Source organism: Trichomycterus rosablanca, chromosome 12 (assembly GCF_030014385.1).
Source record: "Trichomycterus rosablanca isolate fTriRos1 chromosome 12, fTriRos1.hap1, whole genome shotgun sequence".
NCBI lineage: Eukaryota > Metazoa > Chordata > Actinopteri > Siluriformes > Trichomycteridae > Trichomycterus > Trichomycterus rosablanca.
Window position 1 is genome coordinate 12,361,980 of NC_085999.1, and position 24,701 is coordinate 12,386,680.

Consider the following 24,701-nt stretch of genomic DNA (forward strand, 5'->3'; position numbering starts at 1 on the left):
ACCAACTCTGTCTTACTGTTCAGTCCCTCGCTCAAATTTCCGGAGAGCATACTTTCTCTCTCTTTGCCTTAATTATACTATATACAGTTGCATTTTTAAAATATTTAACCCCTCAAAGAATATAAGGATTTAAAACGCAAAACTTTTCTGCAGAGCCACTTTTCACTAGATTTTGTATTTATCATTTTAATTATGGAAATTACTAAAAAATGAATGATGTATTTTAGCGTTGCGGGATATTTTGTTAATACTACAGTGTCACAATTATTCAACTCCTACATACTATCGCTTATCTTAAAACCTACTGCTAGTCTGTATGACCTAAAGTTAGGTTACAACATAATGAAACCATTGGGAACTTTATAACCACCCTTAATAACTATAATTTGTTATATAAACACCAGCCAGAGATTTAGTGTTCAAGGTGAGTTGCGATTATGCTGAAGACTTTCTTGAAGACCTTGAACATTCCTAGAGACATCATTTGGGGTATTGTAAACTTATGAAGCAGCAGGAAGACCTGTCTGACCACCGAAGAAAGGCCAACATTTCCCCCGAAGGCCGTATCAATCTCATCAGGACATGGAAATGAATTATATCACTAAGGCTAGGAGAAATGTGTCTGTGGCAACCGTAAAAAGATCTTGGACTCATGACGGACATATGACGCAAGCCACTCTTGACCAAGAAACACAGGAGAGGTTGATTAGAAGGTGACAGAAGGAATTTAGAAAGACCTACAGAGTTCTGGGACACATTTCTATCTAACCTTTAATTAAATGTATTCGAGGTTATCAGAGGTCAAGGATGTTCCACCAAGTAATGAGACTGGGGGTTGAATAATAGTGCACATGGACATTTATTAAGAGAACTCGAGACTTACTGCTATTTTGTATTTAATTTTTTTATTGTTATATTTTATATAATTCTATATACAGTACATCCCCATAATACAGTTCAAGATTAGGGGTTTATTATAGGTGGTTTAATACTGTGTGATAGTAGAATCATGTTTACTGCTTGAAATTTTGATAAAGTAGCAAGCTAGATTATTAAGGTCTTGTTTTAAGGTTAAAATACGGTAAGATTTTATTTACACTGCCTGTGAAGTGTGCATTATCATTTGTGTGTAAAATAAATACAATGTCTGCAATAACATTAAAATGTTAACATATTTGTCATAGTCTACCCACTGTGTAGTTAAAAATACATTTAACACTCGTTTTTTATAAGAAATTAGTGAACAAACAGAAAGGTACAAATATGGTTCTTAAAGTAATGGTTCAATATCCAGCCAGCCTGGTGAATTGTAGCCAGCTTCTGAAGTGCACGTCAGATAAGACAGAATTTGTTAGCTTGTTGTCAGAGCCTGGGACACTTTGAATTTGTTAGCTTGTTGTCAGAGCCTGGGACACTGTATGACAAAGTACACAGAGAGCAGAACGCTTCCCAGCTCTATAATGGCATTTCGCAGGCACGTCAGCATATTTGATGAGCAAACGAGCAAAGTTGCCACTCATTGCGGGATATCTGCTATGAAAAGTGATCACCAGTGTTGCATTGCTCAGAACTCTGAATAATAGATGCATTAAGCAGTGCAACTCCTTAGATCTGTGGCTTTGAATCCTTTTATCAGTTTTTATCACTTTCTGCACACACATGCCTTTTAATATAAAATTAATGGCCTACAGCATGTAATTGTGTGGGCTGCACCTTCAAGTGTGGTGGATGTACAGAATGAAATTATATATAAGCTTTTTATCTTTTTATCTTAAGTTTACCACACACTTCATATAATACTGAACCTGACTGAACTATCTTTTGCCTTATTCCAGGCATTTACATTTTCAGCATTTAACAGACGCTTTCATCCTACAGTACTGTGACAGTATATTGTCAAAGCAATTTAGGGTTAAGGGCCTTGCTCAAGGGCCCAACAGTGGCAACCTGGCAGTGCTGGGGCTTGAACCAGCGACCTTAACTGCTAGGCTGCATACTTTTTGGATTGTTCTTTATTGAATTTACACAGTATTATAGAGCAGTGTTGTTAGTTTGGGAGTGGTGGTGTACACCCCCATTAACCTTTATATTTTTGGGATTGAATAAAACACAACTACAAAGCATGTTTTGCATATTAAGGTAAATTGCTATAGATTGCTATAGATTGAAGCTAGTGGATATAAATACTTTTTTATATTTCCTTATTTTTACTACACTATATATATTTGTACTATACTATATCTAGGGCACAGTGGTAGCCTAGTAGGTAGGGCTTTGTGCTATCAACTGAAAAGTTGAGAGTTTGAATCCCAACTCTGCCATGCAGGCACTGCTCTCTGCTCCAGGGGCGCCGTACAATGGCTGACCCTGCGCTCTTGACCCCAGCCTCAACAAGCTGGGATATGCGAGGACAACTGTACAACTGAATACACAGATCAGGCATAACATTATGACCACCTTTTTAATATTGTGCAACTGTGATGCACTGTGTATTCTGACACCTTTCTATCAGAACCAGCGTTACCTTCTTCAGCAGTTTCAGCTACAGTAGCTCGTCTGTTGGATCGGATCACACGGACCAGCCTTTGCTCCCCACGTGCATCAATGACTCTGTCGCCGGTTTACCACTGTTCTTTTCTTGGACCACTTTTGATAGATACTGACCACTCCAGACCAGGAACACCCCACAAGAGCTGCAGTTTTGGAGATGCTCTGACCCAGTCGTCTAGCCATCACAATTTGGCCCTTGCCAAACTTGCTCAAATCCTTACACTTACCCATTTTTACTGCTTCTAACACATCAACTTTGAGGATAAAATGTTCACTTGCTGCCTAATATATCCCACCCACTAACAGGTGCCGTGATGAAGAGATAATCAGTGTTATTTACTTCACCATATTTTTTGCAATGCATTGTTGGTATTATGATTTGGTGTAGATGTTAAGGTCACAAATACTGTAAAGCTTGTGTGTGTGCTGATGTATTTTGATAGAAACTATATTATGCCCCCACACACATTTACAACTCCTCCCCTGGGTTTGTAGACATGCCCCTAAAAGAACACACTTCTATAATTACAGAGCCATAAACTTGAAAACGTTTCCCTTCACCCTCCATTCCTCTTTCTCTCATTGTACTGTCTCTAAAAGTAACCATAATAAGATAGGATAAGGTGTAGTCTAGACATGTAATAGTCCCAGGGAAGTGCAATGTCACATTCAGAATGAGGACGACCAAGACTGAGTAGTGATGCTGTGAGGACTGTGTCTTAAATCTGTGACTCAGGAACCGAAAACCTTTCTAAATGACACATGAAAACCTTGAGAACCGGTGCAGTCTCCCTGAAAATTACCATTTGTTTGAATAAACACACCTAGGAGTCACCTCTGTCATTTGCGGTAATAAAGCTGACACAGCCTAAACCGCTCGGCTCCGCTCTGTGGGGAGACAGCGTCTGGGTTTAAATGCAGCCTGTTTTGTATGTGTTGCATATTTCATGCGGTCTGGCAGATCGTAGTCGCAGGGCTGAGCTGGTTATTCTGGAGAAGCCTAGCGTGAACTACATGAAAAAGCTTCGCTCCTCTCTACGACTGAAGGAGAGGGATGAGTCTGTCATGGCTGTTCCGGCTTAACATCTTTAGAATGCCTCTCTCGTATTAAAGCACTGTCCTCGGGGATCACACTGATGGGACAGGGGCCCGGCAGGCTGTCATTCTAATCTGCTGTGTTACATCACTGGCTAGATGTCCTGCCTCTCTCCTTTATGAACTGAGTGGCTGTGAAAATTTTCTGACTACTCAAGAAATTGGGGTTTGTAGTTAAATAAATTGAATTTAAAAATCTGGAGCGGGAGTTTGTGTTGAAGTAGAACATCCAATCATGATTAAGTATGCAAATAAGGATTAGGGCAAGTCGTTGCCTAGTCGTTAAGATACTGGACTAGTAATCAGAAGGTTGCTGGTTTAAACCCCACCACTGCATGGTTGCTGCTGTTTGGCCCTTGAGCAAGGCCCTTAACCTTTAATTGCTCAGACTGTATACTGTCTCTGTAATGTAAGTCGCTTTGAATAAAGGGGTCTGCTGCTTTTTTGCACCACAGACCAGTTTCATATAAGATATAATTTCACGGACCGGCGGGGGCGGGGGTATTTAAAGTAAAATTATACGATGAGCATAAAAAACGCAAAGTGCCTAACAATACTACTCACCAATGATGAAAAGTCAGTGGGAGCCCTGAGCTTTTTTCACTGCAATGAGACACTCCCACCTAGGGGTGATAGGAGATAATAACACCCGAAGTGTGTTCCTTATGTCCAGTCTAATCCAGAATTTTGTTTTGGTTGCCGTCATTGCAGAAAATCCCACTTCACAAAGATAGGATGTAGAAAATGGAAGGAGTGTTTTATATTGCTTTTGTGGATAACCAGGGTTAAGATGTGCCTTTGTTAAGGTGTTAACAATTTACAGATTTATATAATTTGATTCTATAAATCTGATCCTGGATTATTCTCTAGTTGAACAGATCATTTAAAAGATCACCCATGATTTCCTTTATCCCGATAAGATGTTCACAAACATTTTCTATTTGGTTTAACTCTGGTAATCTGAGAAATAAACTTAGCTAGTCACGCTGTGCTTTTGTTCGCAGCTTTGATTTGGTTTGCTATACAACAGCATTAACAAATCTCAGAGTTTGTCACTGCATTTAAACAAACTGCACACTGCATGCTAATCATGCGCTTATCTGTATGCATCTCATGGCCGTGCATTCTGATTGCAATGTCACTATCACTTAAAAGTGTTAGCTGTTAGATTTGTGAAATTGTGCAGCCTTAGCTAATTAAAGTAATGGTATGATAGTATGGTGTGTTTGTGAAAGCCTGCACAGAGCTTCAAACACATGTAATAGATTAAAATGCAGACTGTATAATACTATAGTACATCTGAAATGAGAACCTTTTAAAAATATGAGGACTGAACTTTTTCCTAAGACTGCATATAAACCAATGCTTAGATGAATCCATTTATATTTGAATTGATGAACTAATTAACCTTAGGGCGGCACGGTGGCTTAGTGGGTAGCACTGTCTCCTCACAGCAAGAAGGTCCCCAGGCGGGGTGGTCCTGGTCCTTTCTGTGTGGAGTTTGCATGATCTCCCCATGGGTTTCCTCCGGGAGCTCCGGTTTCCTCCCACAGTCCAAAAACATGCAGTCAGGTTAACTGAATTGCCCTATAAGTGTATGGGTGTGTGTCTGTGTCTGTCTGCCCTGCGATGGACTGGCTTCCCGTCCAGGGTGTTACTGTTACTTGTGCCCATTGAAGGGCTGGGATAGGCTGCAGCCCCCCCCACCCCCCACCCGCGACCCTAATTGGGTAAGTGGATAAGAAAATGAATGAATGAATGAATAATTAATCCTAATTAAGTGATTAACTGAAGACAAATACCTTTCACATGCTTATCAGTATGCATCTCGTGGCTACATCTCAGTATCGCTTAAACTCTTAGCTGTGTCAAGTCCTAGCATGTATGATCCCTCAATCCCAAAACTGAACTAACTAAAGAACTGGTATGATGGTATAGTGTGTTTTTGTGGAAGCCTGCACAAAGCTTCAAACACATGTAATAGATTAGAATGCAGACTGCATAATACTATGAGAACAATTATTAGTATAGTATGGATTTATTTGCTATAGTGTTACATGCACCATAATAATGGACCAAAGCCTAAGTGAAATCATTTATATTTAATCATTTTATCATTTAGATTTGTTAAATTGTCCAGCCCTAGCATGTATGATCCCTCAATCCCAAAATTGAACTAACTAAAGAAATGGTATCATGTGTTTTTGTATAGGCCTACACAGAGCTAATAAAGTGGTGCAAACTGCACTCTTTCTTAAGACTGATTTAAGATTAATCTGCTATAGTGTTACATGCATCATAATAAAGGACCAACGCCTAAGTGAAACCATTTATATTAAAATAAATGGAATAATTAACCTCAATTAAGTTATTAACTCGAGACAAAAACCTTTCACGTGCTTATCTATATGCATCTCATGGCTGTGCATTTCCATTCCATTCCAAGTCCTAGCTGTTAGATTTGTCAAATTTTGCAGCCCTAGCAATTTACTGTATAACATGTCAATCCAAGAATTGAACTATTTAAATAAATGGTATGATGGTATAGTGTGTTTTTGTGGAAGCCAGCTCAAAGCTTTGAACACATGTAATAGAAAGCAGACTTTATAATACTATACTACATCTGAAATAAGAACCCTTTAAAAAATATATGGACTGAACTCTTTCTTAAGACTCTGCATATGATTCATTTGCTAGTGGATTAATGCTTAGGTGAGACCATTTATATTTAAATTGATTAACCTTAATAAAGTGATCTCAAGACTAAACCTTTCAAATGCACATCAGTATGCATCTCATGGCTACATCTCAGTATCGCTTAAACTCCTAGCAGTTAGATTTGTCAAATTGAGCAAGTCCTAGCGTGTATGATCCCTCAATCCCAAAATTAAACTAATTGAAGTAATGGTATGATGGTATAGTGTGTTTTTGTGGAAGTCAGCACAGAGCTTCAAACACATGTAATAAATTAAAAAGGATAATCTACATAAATACTATACTACATCTAAAATGAGAACCTTTTAAAATAATGACTGAAGTCTTTCTTAAGACACATATGATTCATTTGCTGTTACATTCACCATAATAAAGGACCAAAGTCTAAGTGAAACAATTTAGATTGAAGTTGACGAACTAATTAACCTCAATTCAATATTATTAATCTAACCTTTCACGTGTTCTAACCTCTTTAACAGGCTAGCTAAAACAGTGAATTATCATTAGATATAAATGGATATGGCTTCATTTCAATTAGCCAATTCATTCTCAATAATGTAGACATGCTCCTAAAAGCCCACACTATTATAATTACAGAGCCATAAATGTTCCCATCATACAGCGCTCCTCAATGTGAAGATATTGTGAACACCTGATGGGTTCATCATCTCTTAAGTAAATTGCTCTATCTAATTATCATCCCAGTTTTCCTGGAAAACAGCGGTATGGTTTATTACTCCTCCTTTGCACAGTAGCTGGTTGTCATTTTGGAAAAGGGCCGTTGATGATTCTGTCTCGTGCAGCTGCTGTGAGGACACTCTTTGTCAGATGAATCTTGGGCTGGACATGAGTCTGGATCAAGCAGACTGTTGAGGTGATGAGGTGGGGTGATGTTCAGACAGCCAGCTGTGATCAGTGTGGGGAAAGACAGTAAGACAGCTACCTATGCGGTGTAGTGGAAAGAGAGCACAGCAGACAATTTGTCAGAAGAGCAGCTGAAAGTCAGACAGGCAGCATGACTAGTGGCTACATCAACAGAAGCAGCACAAGCGAGGGTGTATAAGTTTGTGGGTGGGGGGTGCAGCTGTCTGGGTGTGATTCAGAGACAGTCAGGGCATGGCATGACTGCTCATTACATCACGTTACGTGACTCTTCTCTCAGTACAGAATGAGTATAATAAAGCTAGGATGACAATTTCATTATCAAAGATGTCTCACTTTTTCCACAAGTTTAAAATAATAAAGAGTTTGTTCATCTGGTCATGTGATTTAGGCAGAACATATCCCACTATTCAAAATGCATATATTACAGATGCACTACTATGTCAGTAGTTTGAAGATATTCAACACTTCAACACCGGATCATTTAATATTTAACATTGGTGCCACTTTGTGACTGAAACTGCCTCCACTCCTGTGGAAAGACTTACCACTCACTGTTGGAACCTCATATAGTGGCTTTATTTCATCCACAGCAGCATTAATAAAGTCACTTACTTTCTGTCTGTCTGTCTGCTTTCTAATATATTACACAGATGTTTAAGGCTTAGCTCAGAGCCTTCGTACAGTCATACCATTTCTTTATACACCAGTGTGACAATTTAACCATTTTCGGTACACAGAGGGAGATGTTTGTTGACATGCTAGCGTGTTGTGCCACCTCATCCTATTGGTTGAAATGGCATGAGGCTAACTCTGTTAGCCTGGTAAGCGAAAACTGGTGTAATCACTGTAATCACTGTCTAAGGAGAGCGTTCGAATAACCAGACTTATAACAGTAGACAGCAGGGCAGCTCACTAGGTTTTTGAACAGACCCTGTGTGTGCTCTATTGTTCTTTATAGATGTTAAAGCTGGACAGTAAAAGGCGTGACAGGAAAAACATTTATGCCCTTGAACTTTGGTACTAGTAAGAGTACCTTGGATGGCAAAGAAGGCAAAGTTGGATTCTTGACCAAACCAAATTAAATCTAATCTCTCACTCTGACCCTCTTATTTTGAAATATGAGAAGAACCAAATATTTTTGTTAAAGGTTAAGAGTAAAAGAGAAAGAGGATGGCCAGCAACTATGAATAGATACAATAAGAATAACAATGAACAAGCCATTAAACAGAAGACAGGATGTTCTGGATAAACACTGTCCACATTGTTGCCAGAGTTGGAATCGACTTGACAGCACTTAATAATAATAGTAATGTCTGGATTTGGAAATGGGACTTGCTAAAACAGATTTGTCCTTCAATTAGAAGAGGTGTCCACATACATTTGGCTATGTAGTTCATTTTTGGTTGGTCATCCAGGCAACACATCAAGTTGTCCACATGTCTCAGTGTCTGTATGTTTACTTTTAGCCAATTCTGTAGTGGCATATTAATACATGTGCATATTTCATTATGGCTGTTTGGTGATTTGTAAGCAACATTTCACTCTCCTCTTGTCTTTGTTACACACACGCACTCCTACACACACCTACACACACACACTCACATGCCCAGAGTTACAGAACTATGCCAGATGGGACTTGGTAGCAGATGGGCTGTAATTTTTCCTTCTTACAGATTGGACAATGACGTCCAAGGCATCAGTCTTCAAATAGTTTTTTCTCCCTACGCCAACTGTACCTATTTCCCCTGCTTTATTCTAATATGCTGCCATTCTGAAAACTCGTTAGTCTGTGTGTGAGCGTACTGGAAGCAGATACAATGGTTTAAAGAACATTCATACCGAAATTATATTGTAGTTTGTAGTGTAACCGCATTGGCATATTACTTAGTATGGGACTGAGGATTGAAATGCCATTGTAAACTGTTTTCTTTTCTTTTAGCTGCTTCCTTATTCATACCAGACTTAGCATGGATTTTACGCTGGATGCCCTTCCTGACACAACCCTCCTATTTTTATCCGAGCTTGGGACCGGCACTGAGAATGCACTGACACACAAGTACACGTTCCAATGCTTAGGCTGTTTCAGTCATCCCTGCTTAGACATTAGCCAATCATGTCCATGTAGTGGGCAGCACAGTGGATTACTGGGTAGCACTGTCGCCTCACAGCAAGAAAGTTCTGTATTTGATTTCCAGGTGAATTGGCATGGGTCCTTTCTGAGTGTAGCATGTTCTCCTAGTGTCTGTGTAGGTTTTTCCTGGTGCTCCGGTTTCCTCCCACTGTCCAAAGACACGTAGTCACGTTAATTAAAGCTACTAAAATTGCTCTAGGTATATATGCGTGTGTGTGTGTGTGCCCTGTGATGGACTGGCGACCTGTCCAGGGTATTTCCTTCCTGCCGCCCAGCCCAGCCGGATGGCAGAGCTGAGATTTGATACGATGTATTCTAGCTAGAGTGTTTTCCCGCTGCACCATCTGAGCTGCTTATATTGTTCATTTTACCTGCTGATTTTATTCGGTTGGATATTTGTAGCTAATAGATTTGGAACATTGAGCCACTGGAAGCTTTTCTTTTTGATTAAAACTTAGGTATTTCATTAAAACTTAATTAATTAATGACAATAAGCAGACACACATTCGAATCGGCTTACAGTTGTGACTAAATACAAGTCAAGTATTTGAGGGTCAACAGTACTCAACAGGAACTTGGCGGTGATGGGGGTTAAACCAGCAACCATCTGAGTACTACATTGCTGTAGCCGTTGATAATCAGCTGCTTGTTATGACAAACTGTTTGCTAACAGTGCTTGAGCTACAACTAGATGTAACTGGCATTTTTTGAGGTATTGCCAGCCTGCTGGAACTTTATTAACTCCTCAAATTGAACCAAGTAAATTATGCAGCAGGGTGTCTAACACTTCCCCGATAGAGCCATATCTCAAAAATGTTAGAATATATCATAAATAATTTAGATATCTGTCATTTTTTGTGTTGTAGATTTTTTATGTACCGTGCTCAAGTGCTGTGGGTTACATACTCCCTGTGTTCTTTCACAATTCTCTATTAAAGTGGTACAGTGGTAGCCTAGTGGGTGAGATTTTAAATTCCAGCTATGCCATGCAGCCACTCTTGGTCCCTTGAGCAAGGCCCTTAACCCTCTGTGCTTCAGGGGCACCGTACAATGGCTGACCCTGCATTCTGACCGCAGCTTCCAAACAAACTGGGATACGCAAAAAAAATAATTTGTTGTACTGTACATCTGTATATGTATACATGACAAATAAAGGCATTCTATTCTAGTCTAAAAATGTCTAAAAACCTTTTAAATATAAGTGAGGAAAACTATTCATTCACTAAGTCTTCATTCCTCTGTTTTTTTTTTTTTCTTTCTCCAGCAGGTGTGAGCTCGGCCCAAAGGCAGGTTTCGGTACAGCCAGGGCCTCTGGTGCGAACCGAGGGCTCTCACATCACCATCTGGTGTAATGTGACTGGCTACCTAGAGGGAGTGGAGCAAGACTTTGAGTGGTCTATGTACCTTGACACAGCCCCTGATCGAGAGATCCGCATCGTGAGCACAGCCCAGTCCAACTACGCCTACGCCGTATACTTACAGCGCGTCAACGCCAAAGAGATCTACGTAGAAAGACTGAGCGGAGACTCTGCTGTTCTGCACATTACCAAGCTGCAGGCCAAGGACCAGGGCGTGTTTGAGTGCTACACACCCAACACAGATGGCCAGTACCTGGGTACTTACAGCGCTCGCACCAACCTTACTGGTGAGTCATTTCTCAGTACGCCTCATTCTAAATGGCTTTCTGTTACGTCAAGGGTGTCAAACTCATTTTCACCGAGGGCCACATCTGCATTATGGTGGCCCTCAAAGGGCCGATTGTTACGTATCCTGCTGTGATTGCTCTCTGCCTTTTAAGTCTTGGACAATTTGTTGTTTTTCTTGGAGGCTAAATTCTGTGTTTGGTGTCCAAATGGCAAATTTATACTGTATATTTATAATGTATATCTACATTTATATTGTACTCCTTTACCATAGACACGGCCTCATAACACAAGAGACGTACCGGTTTCTCTTCTTGAAGCACAAACTTGTTTTCACTTTCCCATCTTTCATTAAATTTCCTTCCCTCTTCTTCAATTTTCCCCTCTTGTACATTTTGGGATCATTTGTAAATATTTCTCAACACCACTTGTTGGAAAACTGCCTCATTAAACACTGATGTGGAAACACATGTAGTGGCGGGATGCGGTCACTTTGCGGGTCACAAAATCGGCATGCATTGTGGAAGATGCAGTTTATGTCCAATTTTACAGCGTATTGTAAGACAATCATATGTCTTAAGTTCTCGCGGGCCACATAAAATGATGTGGCGGGCCTTGAGTTTGACACGTGTTTTACGTGAAGCAGATAGTACGAGGGGAGGGAGATTTTCAAAAAGTGTCCACACTTTTATATTACAGTTGGAAACTGTGAGGGTGGGAGGAGTAGTAATTGGTCGTGTCTGAGAGATTAAGAGCGAGCTTATAGTCTGGATTTCGCGCCATCTGATTTCCACCTTTTTGGACACTCAAAGAAGCTTTAAGGGGAAGAAGATTTTCATGTGATTTTGATGTGAAAGCAGTGGTGCATCAGTGGCTAAGCTCTCAATCAGAAACATTTTTTGCTTATGGCATTAAAAAGTTGGTACGATGCTGGGAAAAATGCATCGAAAGGTGACTGTAGAGAAGTGATGTCATTTGTTTTTTAAAATTCTTAATAAATAGGGTTTCAAAAAAAGTGGAAACATTTTGAAGAATCCATTTAACATAATGTCATTGTAGAACCTATGTAGTCAAATATAGCGGTGTTTAGTTTGGTTTAACATTGTCTTGACAAGTTTGCTTCCAATATTTCATCTGCTTTTACAGAAAAGTGGCCACACACCATGTATTTACATTTTAATGAAGGGGTATTTAACAGGCAGCCAACAGAACAGATGCTGCCTGGCTCAAGGACTCATGTCATTAAGATCTTCAAGCTGTGACCAATTAATAGTGGTTGATATTTTAATAAACACTGTTGCTAATGTACTAATTAGAGATACTGTAGATTCAGAGAGTATTCAGACCCTCTTGACTTTTTGCACCGTGGGTCTGTCTAAAAACCCAGTGGGCTGCCTTTCTGCCCACTGCATATATAGGCAGCTGCCTAAGTAGAGAGGATTCTAACTGGCAGAGTATTTAGACTCTACTACTTAAACAGCGATTGCCAGAGTTAGCCTTGGGCCATTTATACCAATGGGCTGAGGAGAAACAACCATTACATTACATTGTCACTGACAAACCCAAAATTGCAGAGTATTTAGATGCACTACTTAGATAGCGATTGCGACATTGACTGTCCCCACCCACCACCGCAGTGTTAGGTTAATAAGCCAGCAGGTTTAGCCTCGGACCATTCAAACCAACGGGCAGAGTTGACACAACCCGCTAGTGTGCCAGCTGACATCTCCCTTCGTGAACCTTTACCTAGTGACTGACAAACCCAAAATTGCAAATAAATTACACTTGTACACATTTATAGAAATTACTCATGATGGCCAAGAAAGCCTCAACTGATGTTTCAATTCATTCCAAAGCTGTACAGTGGAGTTGAGGTCAGGGTTCCATGTGTAGGTCTTTAATTCAAGCTTTTCTTCATGTCTTTATAGACGTGGCTTTCTGCACATGACCACAGTATTGCTGGAACAGGAAAGAGCTTTTCTAACTGTTACTACGAAGTTGGAAGCATATCATTTCCTTCATATATTTGATTGATTACATCTGTTAGCATCTGTTATAGTTGAAATACATGAACTTAAAAGCTAGAATGGGTGTTCCAATACGTTGTGAACTTTTCCCTCTGACTGTGATACACTGGCAGCATAAAACACATTTTTTATATTGTTTATTTTACCTGCTGGTTTTATTCAGTGGGATATTTGTAGCTAATAGTTCTGGAACATTGAGTCACTGGATGTTTGCCTATATAGCATATGTCCAAACAGTTTGAATTGCAACAGTTGGGCTTTAGTTCTAGTTCTAGACTCATGCTTGTGGATAATTAAAGCAATTAGGATGCAACTGACCACAATTTGGAGTGATGCAGCAATGAGTCCGAATATTTTTGTAAATAAAATAACTGAAAATTAAAATAATTGATTTTAAGTAAATCAAATTATTAATTAAAATTAAATATTATGTTTTCCAGTTTTTTATTCTCTGTGCTTATGTGTACATTGATGGGTAAAAAATTGTATTATTATTATATTTATTCAAAATTAAATCCACATCTCAATAAAGTGCTCAAAAAGTCAAGGGTTCAACGGACACAGCCTGAGCACCAATGATTAACACTGTGTGTGTGTGTTGCTGAAACCAGATAAGATACTACAATCAAATATTTACCTTATTAATAGAGTGAAAATTATTTTAATCCCTAAAAATGTCAGTGGCATTTTAACCAGTAGTTCAAAAGAATGCAATCTGCCTGAGTGGAAAGCTTGGCATTCCTGTATCCCCCACTGATTAGGAGGGGAGTTTAGCCTAGTGGTTAAGGTACTGGGCTAGTAACCGAAAAAGGTTGCTGGTTCAAGCCCCACCACTGCCAGGTTACCACTGTTGGGCCCTTGAGCAATATACTGTCACAATACTGTAAGCTGCTTTGGATAAAAGCGCCTGCTAAATGCTGAAAATGTAAATGATTAAAATAACACTAGGCAGTCTTTAAGGGGGGGGGGGGGGGGGGGGGGTTGCCCATTGATATTGGATGTGTTACAGTACCCAGTCGGGCGGCACGGTGGCTAAGTGGGTAGCACTGTTGCCTCACAGCAAGAAGGTCCTGGGTTTAATCCCCAGGTGTGGCGGTCCGGGTCCTTCCTGTATGGAGATTGCATGTTCTCCCCTTGTCTGCGTGGGTTTACTCCGGGTGCTCCGGTTTCCTCCCACAGTCCAAAGACATGCAAGTGAGGTGAATTGGAGACACTAAATTGTCCATGACTGTGTTTAATATAACCTTGTGAACTGATGAATCTTGTGTAATGAGTCACTACCGTGTCTGTCATGAGTGTGACCGAAGTGTGTAAATTATATGACGTTAAAATCCTAACAAGCAAACAAACAAACAAACAAACAAACAGTACCCTGTCAGGTTAGCAGATGTCCTGTAACAGGGAAGACTATAAATTAGCAGCAACAGAATTTGGTTGGAACACCGAGATAAAATATTTTAAACATATATAGCACAATATAGCACATATCTCCAGCCACCTAATTCTCTATTGTTTATGCTAATCACCTTAGCTTTATTAGCTTTTTAAAATGATGGAGTTCTTATTGCCTGAATTAATTTTTGTAGTACCATCAGTCATTTGCAAAGCTCACTGGCTGGGTAATCGAGTAAGTACCTGACAAAATGCCAGTTATTCCACATCAGTACGCTAAACACAGGCCTGTTCCGCTGATCTGCTATCACATTCCACGCTAAAATAATGATTAGCTATTTAATCATAATCATAATTAAACCTCCCAAACACACACAGGCACACACAACACTGTGCTTACTATACGATTTCATTCTTTTGTGTCTCTGATCATACTTAGTGACTGTAATTTTGGGTACTGTTATCTGAAATTAAATCATTAGCAGTGCTGGCAGGGTGTGTACTGGATGCGTTTGTGTTTCTGTTAAAAAAAAAGTGGCGGGCGGGACGTCAGTCATTAGTTTGTGCCATTGTTCCATACACAGCACAACAGTAGATAAGCTATCATATGCTAAGTTAGCATTTCTGGGTTGTATAATCAAGATAACAGTGGGAGAATGGAACCATTGTTCTGTGTACCACAAGCCCCCCTACCCGGCTTAACCAAAAACTATTACAATCTTACTAGCATAAAATCACACAGTTCATGTACTTTTCTTCCACTAGCACAGATTTCATACTGATTCTATAAAGCAGACTTTTTTTTTGTTTAATTACCAAATCTTACATAATTCGATGTGAAAGTTTATGAATGCACAGTGTGACAACAATAACTTATAATTATATATTAAATGAATACCCATGAGCTGTTTTTCTTACCAAAGTCAATTCATTTAGGATCTCTGCACAGCATCAGAGTATCATCTGTGGTTAGCATTAGCAGTACACCTTTCAATCAAATTTAACGTTCTAAATATCCTAACAATTTGGGGGCAGCACTGGGGGCCCAGTGGGTAGCACTGTCACCTCACAGCAAGAAGGTCCTGGATGGATCACACTGGATGTTTGACCTGATTCTGTCAGTGATCGGTTGTGTAGGGACCCAAGGGTTTTGTAGGATTCATGCAGAAGTCCAGGCCATACCCGTATCTGCTAATGAAATTAAACATGGAAAAATAAGGACAGATAATAAAAGAAAACAGAGAAAACTCAATCACTGAGTCAATGAGTCAGAAACGACTCTTTTCAGACTACATTTTCATGGGAATCGAATCAGGGAGCCATGCTCTTATGTATGGTAAAGATTCATTCGTTTTGCTCACACTGTTTCAGTTCATTTGTTGAAGAGATTCAGATGTATAAACCAATCAGAGCTTCCGAATTCAAATTTTGGGTGGAATTTAAAGGTCTCTTTTCATTGGTTGTTGTATAAGTGACAGTTTAGTGAACGAATGATCAGTTTCAGTTTTGTACCGCGAAAGCTGACAGAATAAATGATCTAAAACGGTTTTCATTAGTTAGGTGGATAAACATGGATTTTTATATTCTGGAAATATTCTGGAAACATACAAGATGGTCTCCAAGAAGAAGAAAAATGGATTATATCCCTAATAATAATATCCAACACATGGAAATAGGATATATGTTCTCAATTTGAATAAGAGAAGCTCAGGTAGGCAGCTGTAGTGATTTCATACTGCTGTGTGGTTGATCTGGGTCGCGGTGCTGCTGTTTACCGTGTGCTTTCATTTTGCAATGATAGCAAAGCATCATCAAATATTGTGATTTTTTTATGCTAATTTATTTAAAGTAAAATGGGCAGCACAAATGTGATTGTCAGATTCTGCTGGTTTGTTTTATATAGATATTGTCAGTATTAATACAAATACAGCCTTGTAATAATATGAAATATAAAGACTGTAATTAGTCAGAAGTATTTTGTGTTTTTAAGATAACTTAAGATAAACAAAATTAGCTAAAGTACAGGCAGTGGCCTGCCATTGTACTTTAAGTTTACATTATATCGTATTGTTTATCGCCACTTCTCAAAAGCATATCGAGATAGGAGTTTTTTAGTCATATCGCACAGCCCTAAAACATAGTACAGTGGACCCTTGACTTACGAATTTAATTGGTTCCGAAGGACTGTTATTAAGTCAAAATGTTCGTTAGTTAAACCTATTTTTTCCAAAAGAAATAATGTAAATGGAATTAATCCCAAACCACCCCCTTACCTAACCTTTCTAATGTCTTAAATGCTCTTTTTTGTTATAAATACAAGTATATTTTCCCTTAAATCTTAAATTATAGAATAGACATTCCTGTAATAAACAATAATAAACAATACACAGTAGTACTGTACATAAAAAAACACACCACATTTCAGTACAGTACGTGTGATTTACTATACACCATAATACATTTCCTTTTTTTTAAATAAAATGTATCTACCAGAAACAACAATAACCCTCATATTTCTTTGTTATTTCCTTCTTTATTTCAATAGTGTTGTATTTTGTAGGTGTAATTGCACGAAAGAAAGAATACTTTACTCAGTGATTTCCTTCTTCTCTCTCACTCACTGTCCCCGCTGTCTGATACACAGTGACAGCTACTGGCAGGAGTAATTATACAACAACAAATGTAATAGATTTTCACATTTTCTCAGCACTGCGCTTCCTCTGCACATTCTTTGAGGCCATTTTAATATTGAATTTTACAAAATATAAAGAAAACACAGAAAAAACACAGTCCGCTCTCCGCTCGCTGTATATAGAGAGAGACGGTCGGAGTCAACTTGTTCGTGATGTCACATGTTTCGCGAATTTTGGTTCGTAATCTGAAATTTGTACGTACGTTAAGTTGAAAAAGTTTGTTCGTAACCAAGAATGTTCGTATGGTAAACCGTTCATAACCCAAGGGTCCACTCACTGTATCTAATTTTTTTTATAATACCCTGAAGAAGGTGAAACGTTTTATTGACAGTTTCTGGTGCTTCTTTATGTAGGTGTGTATATTCAGTGAGGGCTTTTTTTTTTATAACAAATAAACACATGACTCATAAGTGCTGTGTGGTATGATTTGGATAGCTCACACAAAGAGCCACATGTGTAACAATGCATATATTACTCTCAGTCCCTGTCACACGTTTTTAAGATTCTATGGATATGTCTACAAAGTCTGCATTTCCAAACAAGACAGTTTTTTTGTTATCAAGATTATTGCTTGATTTATAAACCTTGGGGAAGCTTGTTTACAGAAATACATCACTGACGCTCACCATCACTGAAACTGTACTGGTATGGAATTGTTTTGTACTGCAGGAGCCAGTTCAGGCTGAAGGCACTTTCTGTTGGTCTGTTGATCATCAGTCTGTAAAAATTGGAAACTAGATAAATTGTGCTTGTGGATGCCTCTTGTTCCATTCCTTCACTGCACATCGGTGATGGCTTTCTCTGATGGCTTTTTGACATACAGGTGCTCCCTCACCAATGTCCTCAGGAACTGGGATCAAAATAGGGGCTAATTTTACCACTTTTGGAAAGACTCAAACATAATACAAACATGGTTTGTTCTCTCATGGACAGGGTTCGATCCCTCAGGTGGGGCGGTCCGGGTCCTTTCTGTGTGGAGTTTGCACCGGGTGCTCCGGTTTCCTCCCACAGTCCAAAGACATGCAAGTGAGGTGAACTGGAGATACTAAATTGTCCATGACTGTGTTTGATATAACCTTGTGAACTGATGAATCTTGTGTAATGAGTAACTACTGTTCCTGTCATGAATGTAACCAAAAGTGTAAAACATGACATTAAAATCCTAATAAACAAACAAACAAACTCTCATGGACAGTAGCCAGTCTCATTGGTTCCTTATTAAGAAAAGGATTCCTGATTAATGCAGATTATTAGATTACATTTGACATCTAATTAAAACTCTTTCAGGGAAGTTGTGGGAGTTGAATGTACCATATCAGGCTTGCAAAACTTGAGTTTCAGAGCCAGTCAGGACAAAAAGACATCCTTTCACGAAACCTAGCTGTCTAGCTGGCGTCAGAAAAGCAAGCTGCACATTTCATAATAAACTATTTCTCGAAATTACAAATGACTATCCATCTGCTTTACTTATCAGCCATGTTTTATGTAACCATCTGCTTTTTTCTAGAGGTTTTTGTCAGAGCTTTAGGATATTAAAGAGTTTCATCTGCTATCTGCTATCTGCTTGAGCCTCGTGTTGGTCATAGGAGAACTTGGTATGGACAGGTTTTTTCTTTGTAATTGTTGCATGGCAGGGCAGCACGGTGGCTAGGTGGGTAGCACTGTCGCCTCACCGCAAGATGGTCCTGGGTTTGATCCCCAGGTGGGGCGGTCCGGGTCCTTTCTGTCTGTAGTTTGCATGTTCTCCTCGTGTCTGTGTGGGTTTCCTCCAGGAGCTCCGGTTTCCTCCCACAGACCAAAAACATGCAGTGAAAATAATTGGAGACACTGAATTGCCCTGCAGGTGATGAGGTGTGTGTGTGTGTATGTGTGTCTGCCTTGCGATGGACTGGCGCCTCGTCCAGGGTGTTACTGTGTGCCTTGCTCCCATTGAAAAGCTGGGATAGGCTCCAGCAAACCCGCCACTGTGACCCTGATTGGATAAGCGGTTAAGAAAGTAAGTGAATGAGTGAGTGTTGCATGCCATTTGTTCCCTTTTCCCCCCAATTTAGCTTAGCCATCAGTCTTCCGCTCCTGGGAACCTCTATGGTGTCCAAGAAGGATGTATATTCGCCTAACACACGCTCCAGCAACCCTGCTTATTCTCCCATACCTCCTTGGATTTGCCAGTAAGGTCAAGCTCTGCGCTCGTCCACTTTCTGGGCAACAGGGGTCCTTACACAGTGTTGAAAACCCCACCCCCCCTTTAGTCCGGTCTTTTCCCACTCAGCAGACTAGTGGCCAATTGTGCCTGCTTGGAGAAGCCCAGCCGACCGGTAGCGGAACTGAGGTTCGACCGTGGGGAGTTCAGAATCCCAGTGCTGGTGTGCTATCTGAATATCCCGCTGTGCTATGTGGGCGCCTGTTGCATGGCATTTTAAAGCACTCTATCTTGTAAAGAATGGCAGTCTGATGAACTCCACATTTCAGAGTTAGTCTGAAGTCTACTACTTTAGCCTGCTTTAATAAGATATTGATTTGAACTTGTGTTTAGGTCTTCCTTGTTCATTCCTCTGTCTTTGACACTATAGTGTTTCAGTGAAAGTTTCTGTAGGTGTATGTTGTGTACTGTGACACAGACGTCTACTAAATTTGTGGTTCACAGGACTAACTGCTTTAACACACCCTTGATTTGACAGGCAACAAAATCACCCCTCACTGGAGCAGTGTGTAGAACTTGTCCCTTTCACACTTTATTCATTCTGACATGTTGACCCATTGCTGCTAGTGGGATTATGGGAGCATCATTGTGTAATGAGATACAGGAAGCTTGGTTGATTTGGTGAGCAATGAAGGTGGGTGACAGGCCGAACACAGCACATTATTTATTGAATATACTGTACATACAGGTGATGCAATTAGGAAGGGAAAAGCAGCTAGTCTTGGACTACTGTTAGCTGTCAAGACACATCAGCATTGATTCTGCAAGTCTGTTCTTTATTTTTTTTTACTATTTTATTTATGCATATTCTCCCTTTTCCCAATTTTAGCATAGCCAATTAGTGTTTTGCTACTGGGGAGGATATATTTGCCGGACACACGCTCCTTCTGATGTGTGCACAGTCTTATTCAGCCATACTGTGTTGTGTCACTCGCTAAACTCAGCGTTCCTCCACTTCTGTACAGGCGCCTCATGCTACTAACCAGGGTCCTTACACAGCATCGAAGACCCCACCCCCTTTTTTGATCAGTCTTTTCCCACCCAGCAGATTAGTGGCCAATTGTGCCTGCTAGGGGGCACCCAGCCGACCCGTAACGGAGCTCTTATTCGAACTCTGAAAGTTAAGAATCCTAGCTCTGGTGATCTAGCGGAATATCCCGCTGTGCCACCTGGGTGCCCATGCAAGTATTTTTTTGTACTGGAAAAGTAGAACACCATTCTACTAAAGGATAACCTTGTAACTGGAGTTTTGATGATAATAGTGGGCAGCATTGTTAAAGTAGTCAAAATATAATCTGCTAGTGTTTAAGAGGATTCAGATCTGAATTTTACGCTTGGCAAACCTATTAGTGACAACTTATGCTCTGCAAATAGGGACATTGTTAGCTATGGTTAAGGTACGTTAAGGTACTGGACTAGTAATCAGAAGGTTTCTGGTTCAAGCCCCACCACCGCTAAGATGCCACTGTTGGACCCCGAGTCTCTTAACTCTTTTCTGTCAAGGTTGTAAGTCGCTGGCGCCCAGGTGGCAAAGCGGGATATTCCGTTAACACACCAGCGCAGAGATTCTGAACTCCTCGGTTTGAAACTCTGCGCTACCACCGGTTGGCTAGGCGCCATGTAGCGGGCATAATTGGCAGTGCCTGCAGCAGACACGTTTCTGCTAGGGATGACCGGACTGTGTGGATGGGGTCTTCAAATGCTGTGTAAGGACCCTGATTAGTGGATAGAGAGGCACCTGTGCAGAATACATGGGTGAAAAAGTGTTCCACTAAGGCCTGCACGCGGGTCGAAGGAGGCGTGAGCAGCTATATACCCACCTTGACTGCTATCACGGATCCCCCAGCAGCGGACGACAAATTGACTACACTAAATTGGAAGAAAATGGGAGAAAATGCATAAATAAAATAGAAAAAAAAGATTGTAAGTCGCTTTGGATAAAAGCGTCTGCTAAATGCTGCAAATGTAAATGTTGTTATAATGGAAGAACCAACCCTCAGTAGGATAAGTAGGATTACATTATTTTGACAATGTAATCAAGTAGAATACATTATATTAATTTGTCTTTAGCCTTCAATGAATGAAAATAATGCCTGCAAGATGTCTTTAACTATAGTATCTACATTTATGCTTCTTTACTTGAATATTGCAGTACTTTTAATAGTTCCCCCCAGTTTACAAAAACATGTTATTGACATCTAAAATCTTTTTTGCTAAATTGTGGTGTCCCAAATCACATATTACTGTACTAATGGTGTGGTAAGTTGGTGTGATAACATTACCACTAGTATCCAGTATGCTACATTCAGTGGATTAGAATGGAACTTGTAATTCATTGCAATAACCTCCCAGCATGTGAAATCAGCCTAACTGCATTGACATTGCTCCGTATCGTTTTACTATTACGCTAAAACGGGCACATTTTGTATTTATTAAGGTAAAGTCAACTCACAAAACAGCATGTTGGCCTATAAAATGCAACCGTTAAGTAAATTACAGAACAAAGAAAAGTGGATCATGGCATTTACGGTGGTTGATATGGTGTATTTATCCAGCCCTTGTGAGCAGAGAGTTTTATCTTAATACCGTACAGCCCTTTGTAGTTTTCACTGCCCCGTAGAGCTCTTATCTGCATCCAGATTAGGTCTCTATGGATGGCCCCTTGATCAGCACATTTAAAACACTCCCCACTTTTAGGGAAAATGGAAACAAAGTGCAGGCACGGCCTCAAAGTGGAAAAATGATAAGAGGCAGAACAAGCTTTGTATCGTTTTACTCTGCGAACTTTCGTTTTCATTGAAGTTAAGGTCTGTGAAAGAAACTCTTGTAAGAATTGAGTTCAACTCATCCTTTGTGGTTTCTGTGCCAGCTTTTACTACGCCAATTCAAACTCAACAAGGAGAGAAAAGCACAGAACCATGGCTGAAAAGAGTCTGAGGTTAGTTTATTAATGTTTGTACGGCAGATCAGGTTTCAGGTCTCCAGATTATTACTACAGTTGGGAAATTTAGCTCATGCATGGCAGTAGATTCGTGCTCCAACAGCTCATCTGGGACTGCATGAACCTGATACACCTGATAAACACACAACAACCTTTAGCCCTCTGTAACGGCAAAAAACAGGACCTGCTCAGGGTCAGGCTGAGTGTCGAGCAGCTAGAGATAAGGGCTGTGAAGCACAGGAGATTCACTCTTCTGTCAATATTGGCACCAGTCCTTGTTTCTCTCGTCAACTCTCACAGTTTCTTTCTCTCACTGTCTCTCTCTCTCTCTCTCGTGTTTTTAATGTGTGTACTGGCTCTGGCGGCGTCCTTGGATATTCAGTGTTGGTGTAACCTTGACAGAAAAAATGATAAGAACTAGCATTGTTCTCACACTTTCCTGGTTGGTTGGCTTGATCAGTTTGAACAGAACAAGTTGGCTGTTTTTGTTAATCTCACAGAAGACATAGTCCTATCGCTTCTCAATTTTGTAAGGTTGAAATAGTGACTCGGATTAGATAAAACCACACTGTCTATCGAACATATACTGACTGAATGTCCTAAATATTTGCAGGACCGACAATCTATAGCAATACATGACAATATAAGAAATTAACCAAGCCAAAATAGAAACAATCCTCTTTTTTCCTGAAAACTTGATCTAAAAGAACACATCTAAAAATAAAAAACCCAACATACTAAAACAACACCTTACAAGGGCAATAAACTGATGGGAAAAATTCCCAACCATTCCTGTGGTGAATATGTCCATTGTGTAAGCACAGCGCAAAACATCTATATAAATAAATCATTAAAACCACAATGTTTTGGTTGGCATAACAGACATTTCACTGCACTGTGCAGTGTTCAGGGTTGCCATGTCTTGTAGGTACAAGCAAAGTAAAACTGAGTCTGAGAGATGTAGTCACCTAATGTAACTTACACGTTCACAAGCGGTATTTAAAATTTTGGTGTGTTTATTTTTCTATGGTATTTTCTTGTTGGGTGCCAGATGTAGTAAAAACATGCAATGACGGGCCAGTGACTCAACAAAAAATAATAGACCTACCTTATATTACTATAAACTTTTTTTTCTATTTTATTTATGCATTTTCTCCCAATTTAGCGTAGTCAATTTGTCCTCCGCTGCTGGGGGATCCCTGATTGCAGTTGGGTATTGCTCCCCACGCCTCCTCCGACACACACTCAGCCCTTAGCGGAACCCTTTTTCACCCATGCATTCTGCACAGGCGCCTCTCTATCTGCCAATCCGGGTCCTTACACAGCGTTTGAAGATCCCACCCACATAGTCCGGCCATCCCGCCCTAGCAGAGACGTGTCTGCTGCAGGCACTGCCAATTTTGGCCGCTAGATGGTGCCCAGCCGACCGGTGGCAAAACCCAGTTTCAAACCGAGGAGTTCCGAATCTTGGCGCTGGTGTGCTAGCGGAATATCATGCTGCGCCACTTGGGCACTAAACTTTTATAATTTATGTTTACAGTCTTGTGTATACTAAGATTTTGCTTACCAGTGAATAAAACGAGAACATTACTACACCCCGTCACTGCAGCAGTTCTCTGACAAATTAAACATACACATTTCCCTCTGAAATCAGTGAAACAAAATATTCATTTTCCCAACGTGCCTGAAATCTTTTTGGATTTTCTTTTGGGGTCGCCATGTCTTTCCAAAAGTTAAGAAACATAAAAGTGTAACATTGGTAATGTTTTAAATGTGGGGAAATGAGATGGGGAGCTTCAGACTTCAAATGCTCTGCTCTATGACATTGCTTTGTGATGTTGGTTATTATATGAAAAAGCAGTAGCAGTAGTAGTATTATGTAAACAGGACCTGTGTCGTGGCTTATTTACTCCCTCTTCATTTCAGGTGTGTAGGAGGTGGTTTAGAGCTGAACTTGCCTTCCTACACGTCGTTCTGCCCTTATACCACCGAATAATAACCCACCTTTTATACACACTGTTAAAACCTCATCAACCCTCTTCTATTTATTTAAAATAATTATATTTACTTATATACATAATGTATATTTGTAACAATTTTATTTACTTATAGTGTTATAGGGTTCTAAGGACACACCTCCAGACTGAAAAACAGTTTTTTCAAGTGCCATTGCTGAATATAAAAAATACTGCCCTCCTACCCCACCCACTTCAACATCATTGCAATACAACTACTAAAGTACTTTAGGTTCCTAGAAATGTGCAGTAATACTGTTATTTTGTACATATGCAATAACTCCACTGTATAAAATGTGAAACCTATAGCACATAAACACTTTTATATACTTCTAGATATGTTTATATGCTTTCTCTTATATACTTTTCTACATCCTGACCTACAGACCATACAGACCTTCCTAATATTTTAAG

At 39.9% G+C, this 24,701-nt stretch overlaps 1 protein-coding gene across 1 annotated transcript in view; it reads left to right on the forward strand.

The window, feature by feature from the left end:
* The window catches only part of igsf3 (immunoglobulin superfamily, member 3), a 237,565-nt gene that overhangs the window by 50,144 nt on the left and 162,720 nt on the right, over positions 1 to 24,701 (forward strand). The window contains exon 2 of the mRNA XM_063005750.1: positions 10,641 to 11,021. Coding sequence (XP_062861820.1) covers positions 10,641 to 11,021 — 381 coding nt within the window. The remainder of the gene's footprint in view (positions 1 to 10,640; positions 11,022 to 24,701) is intronic.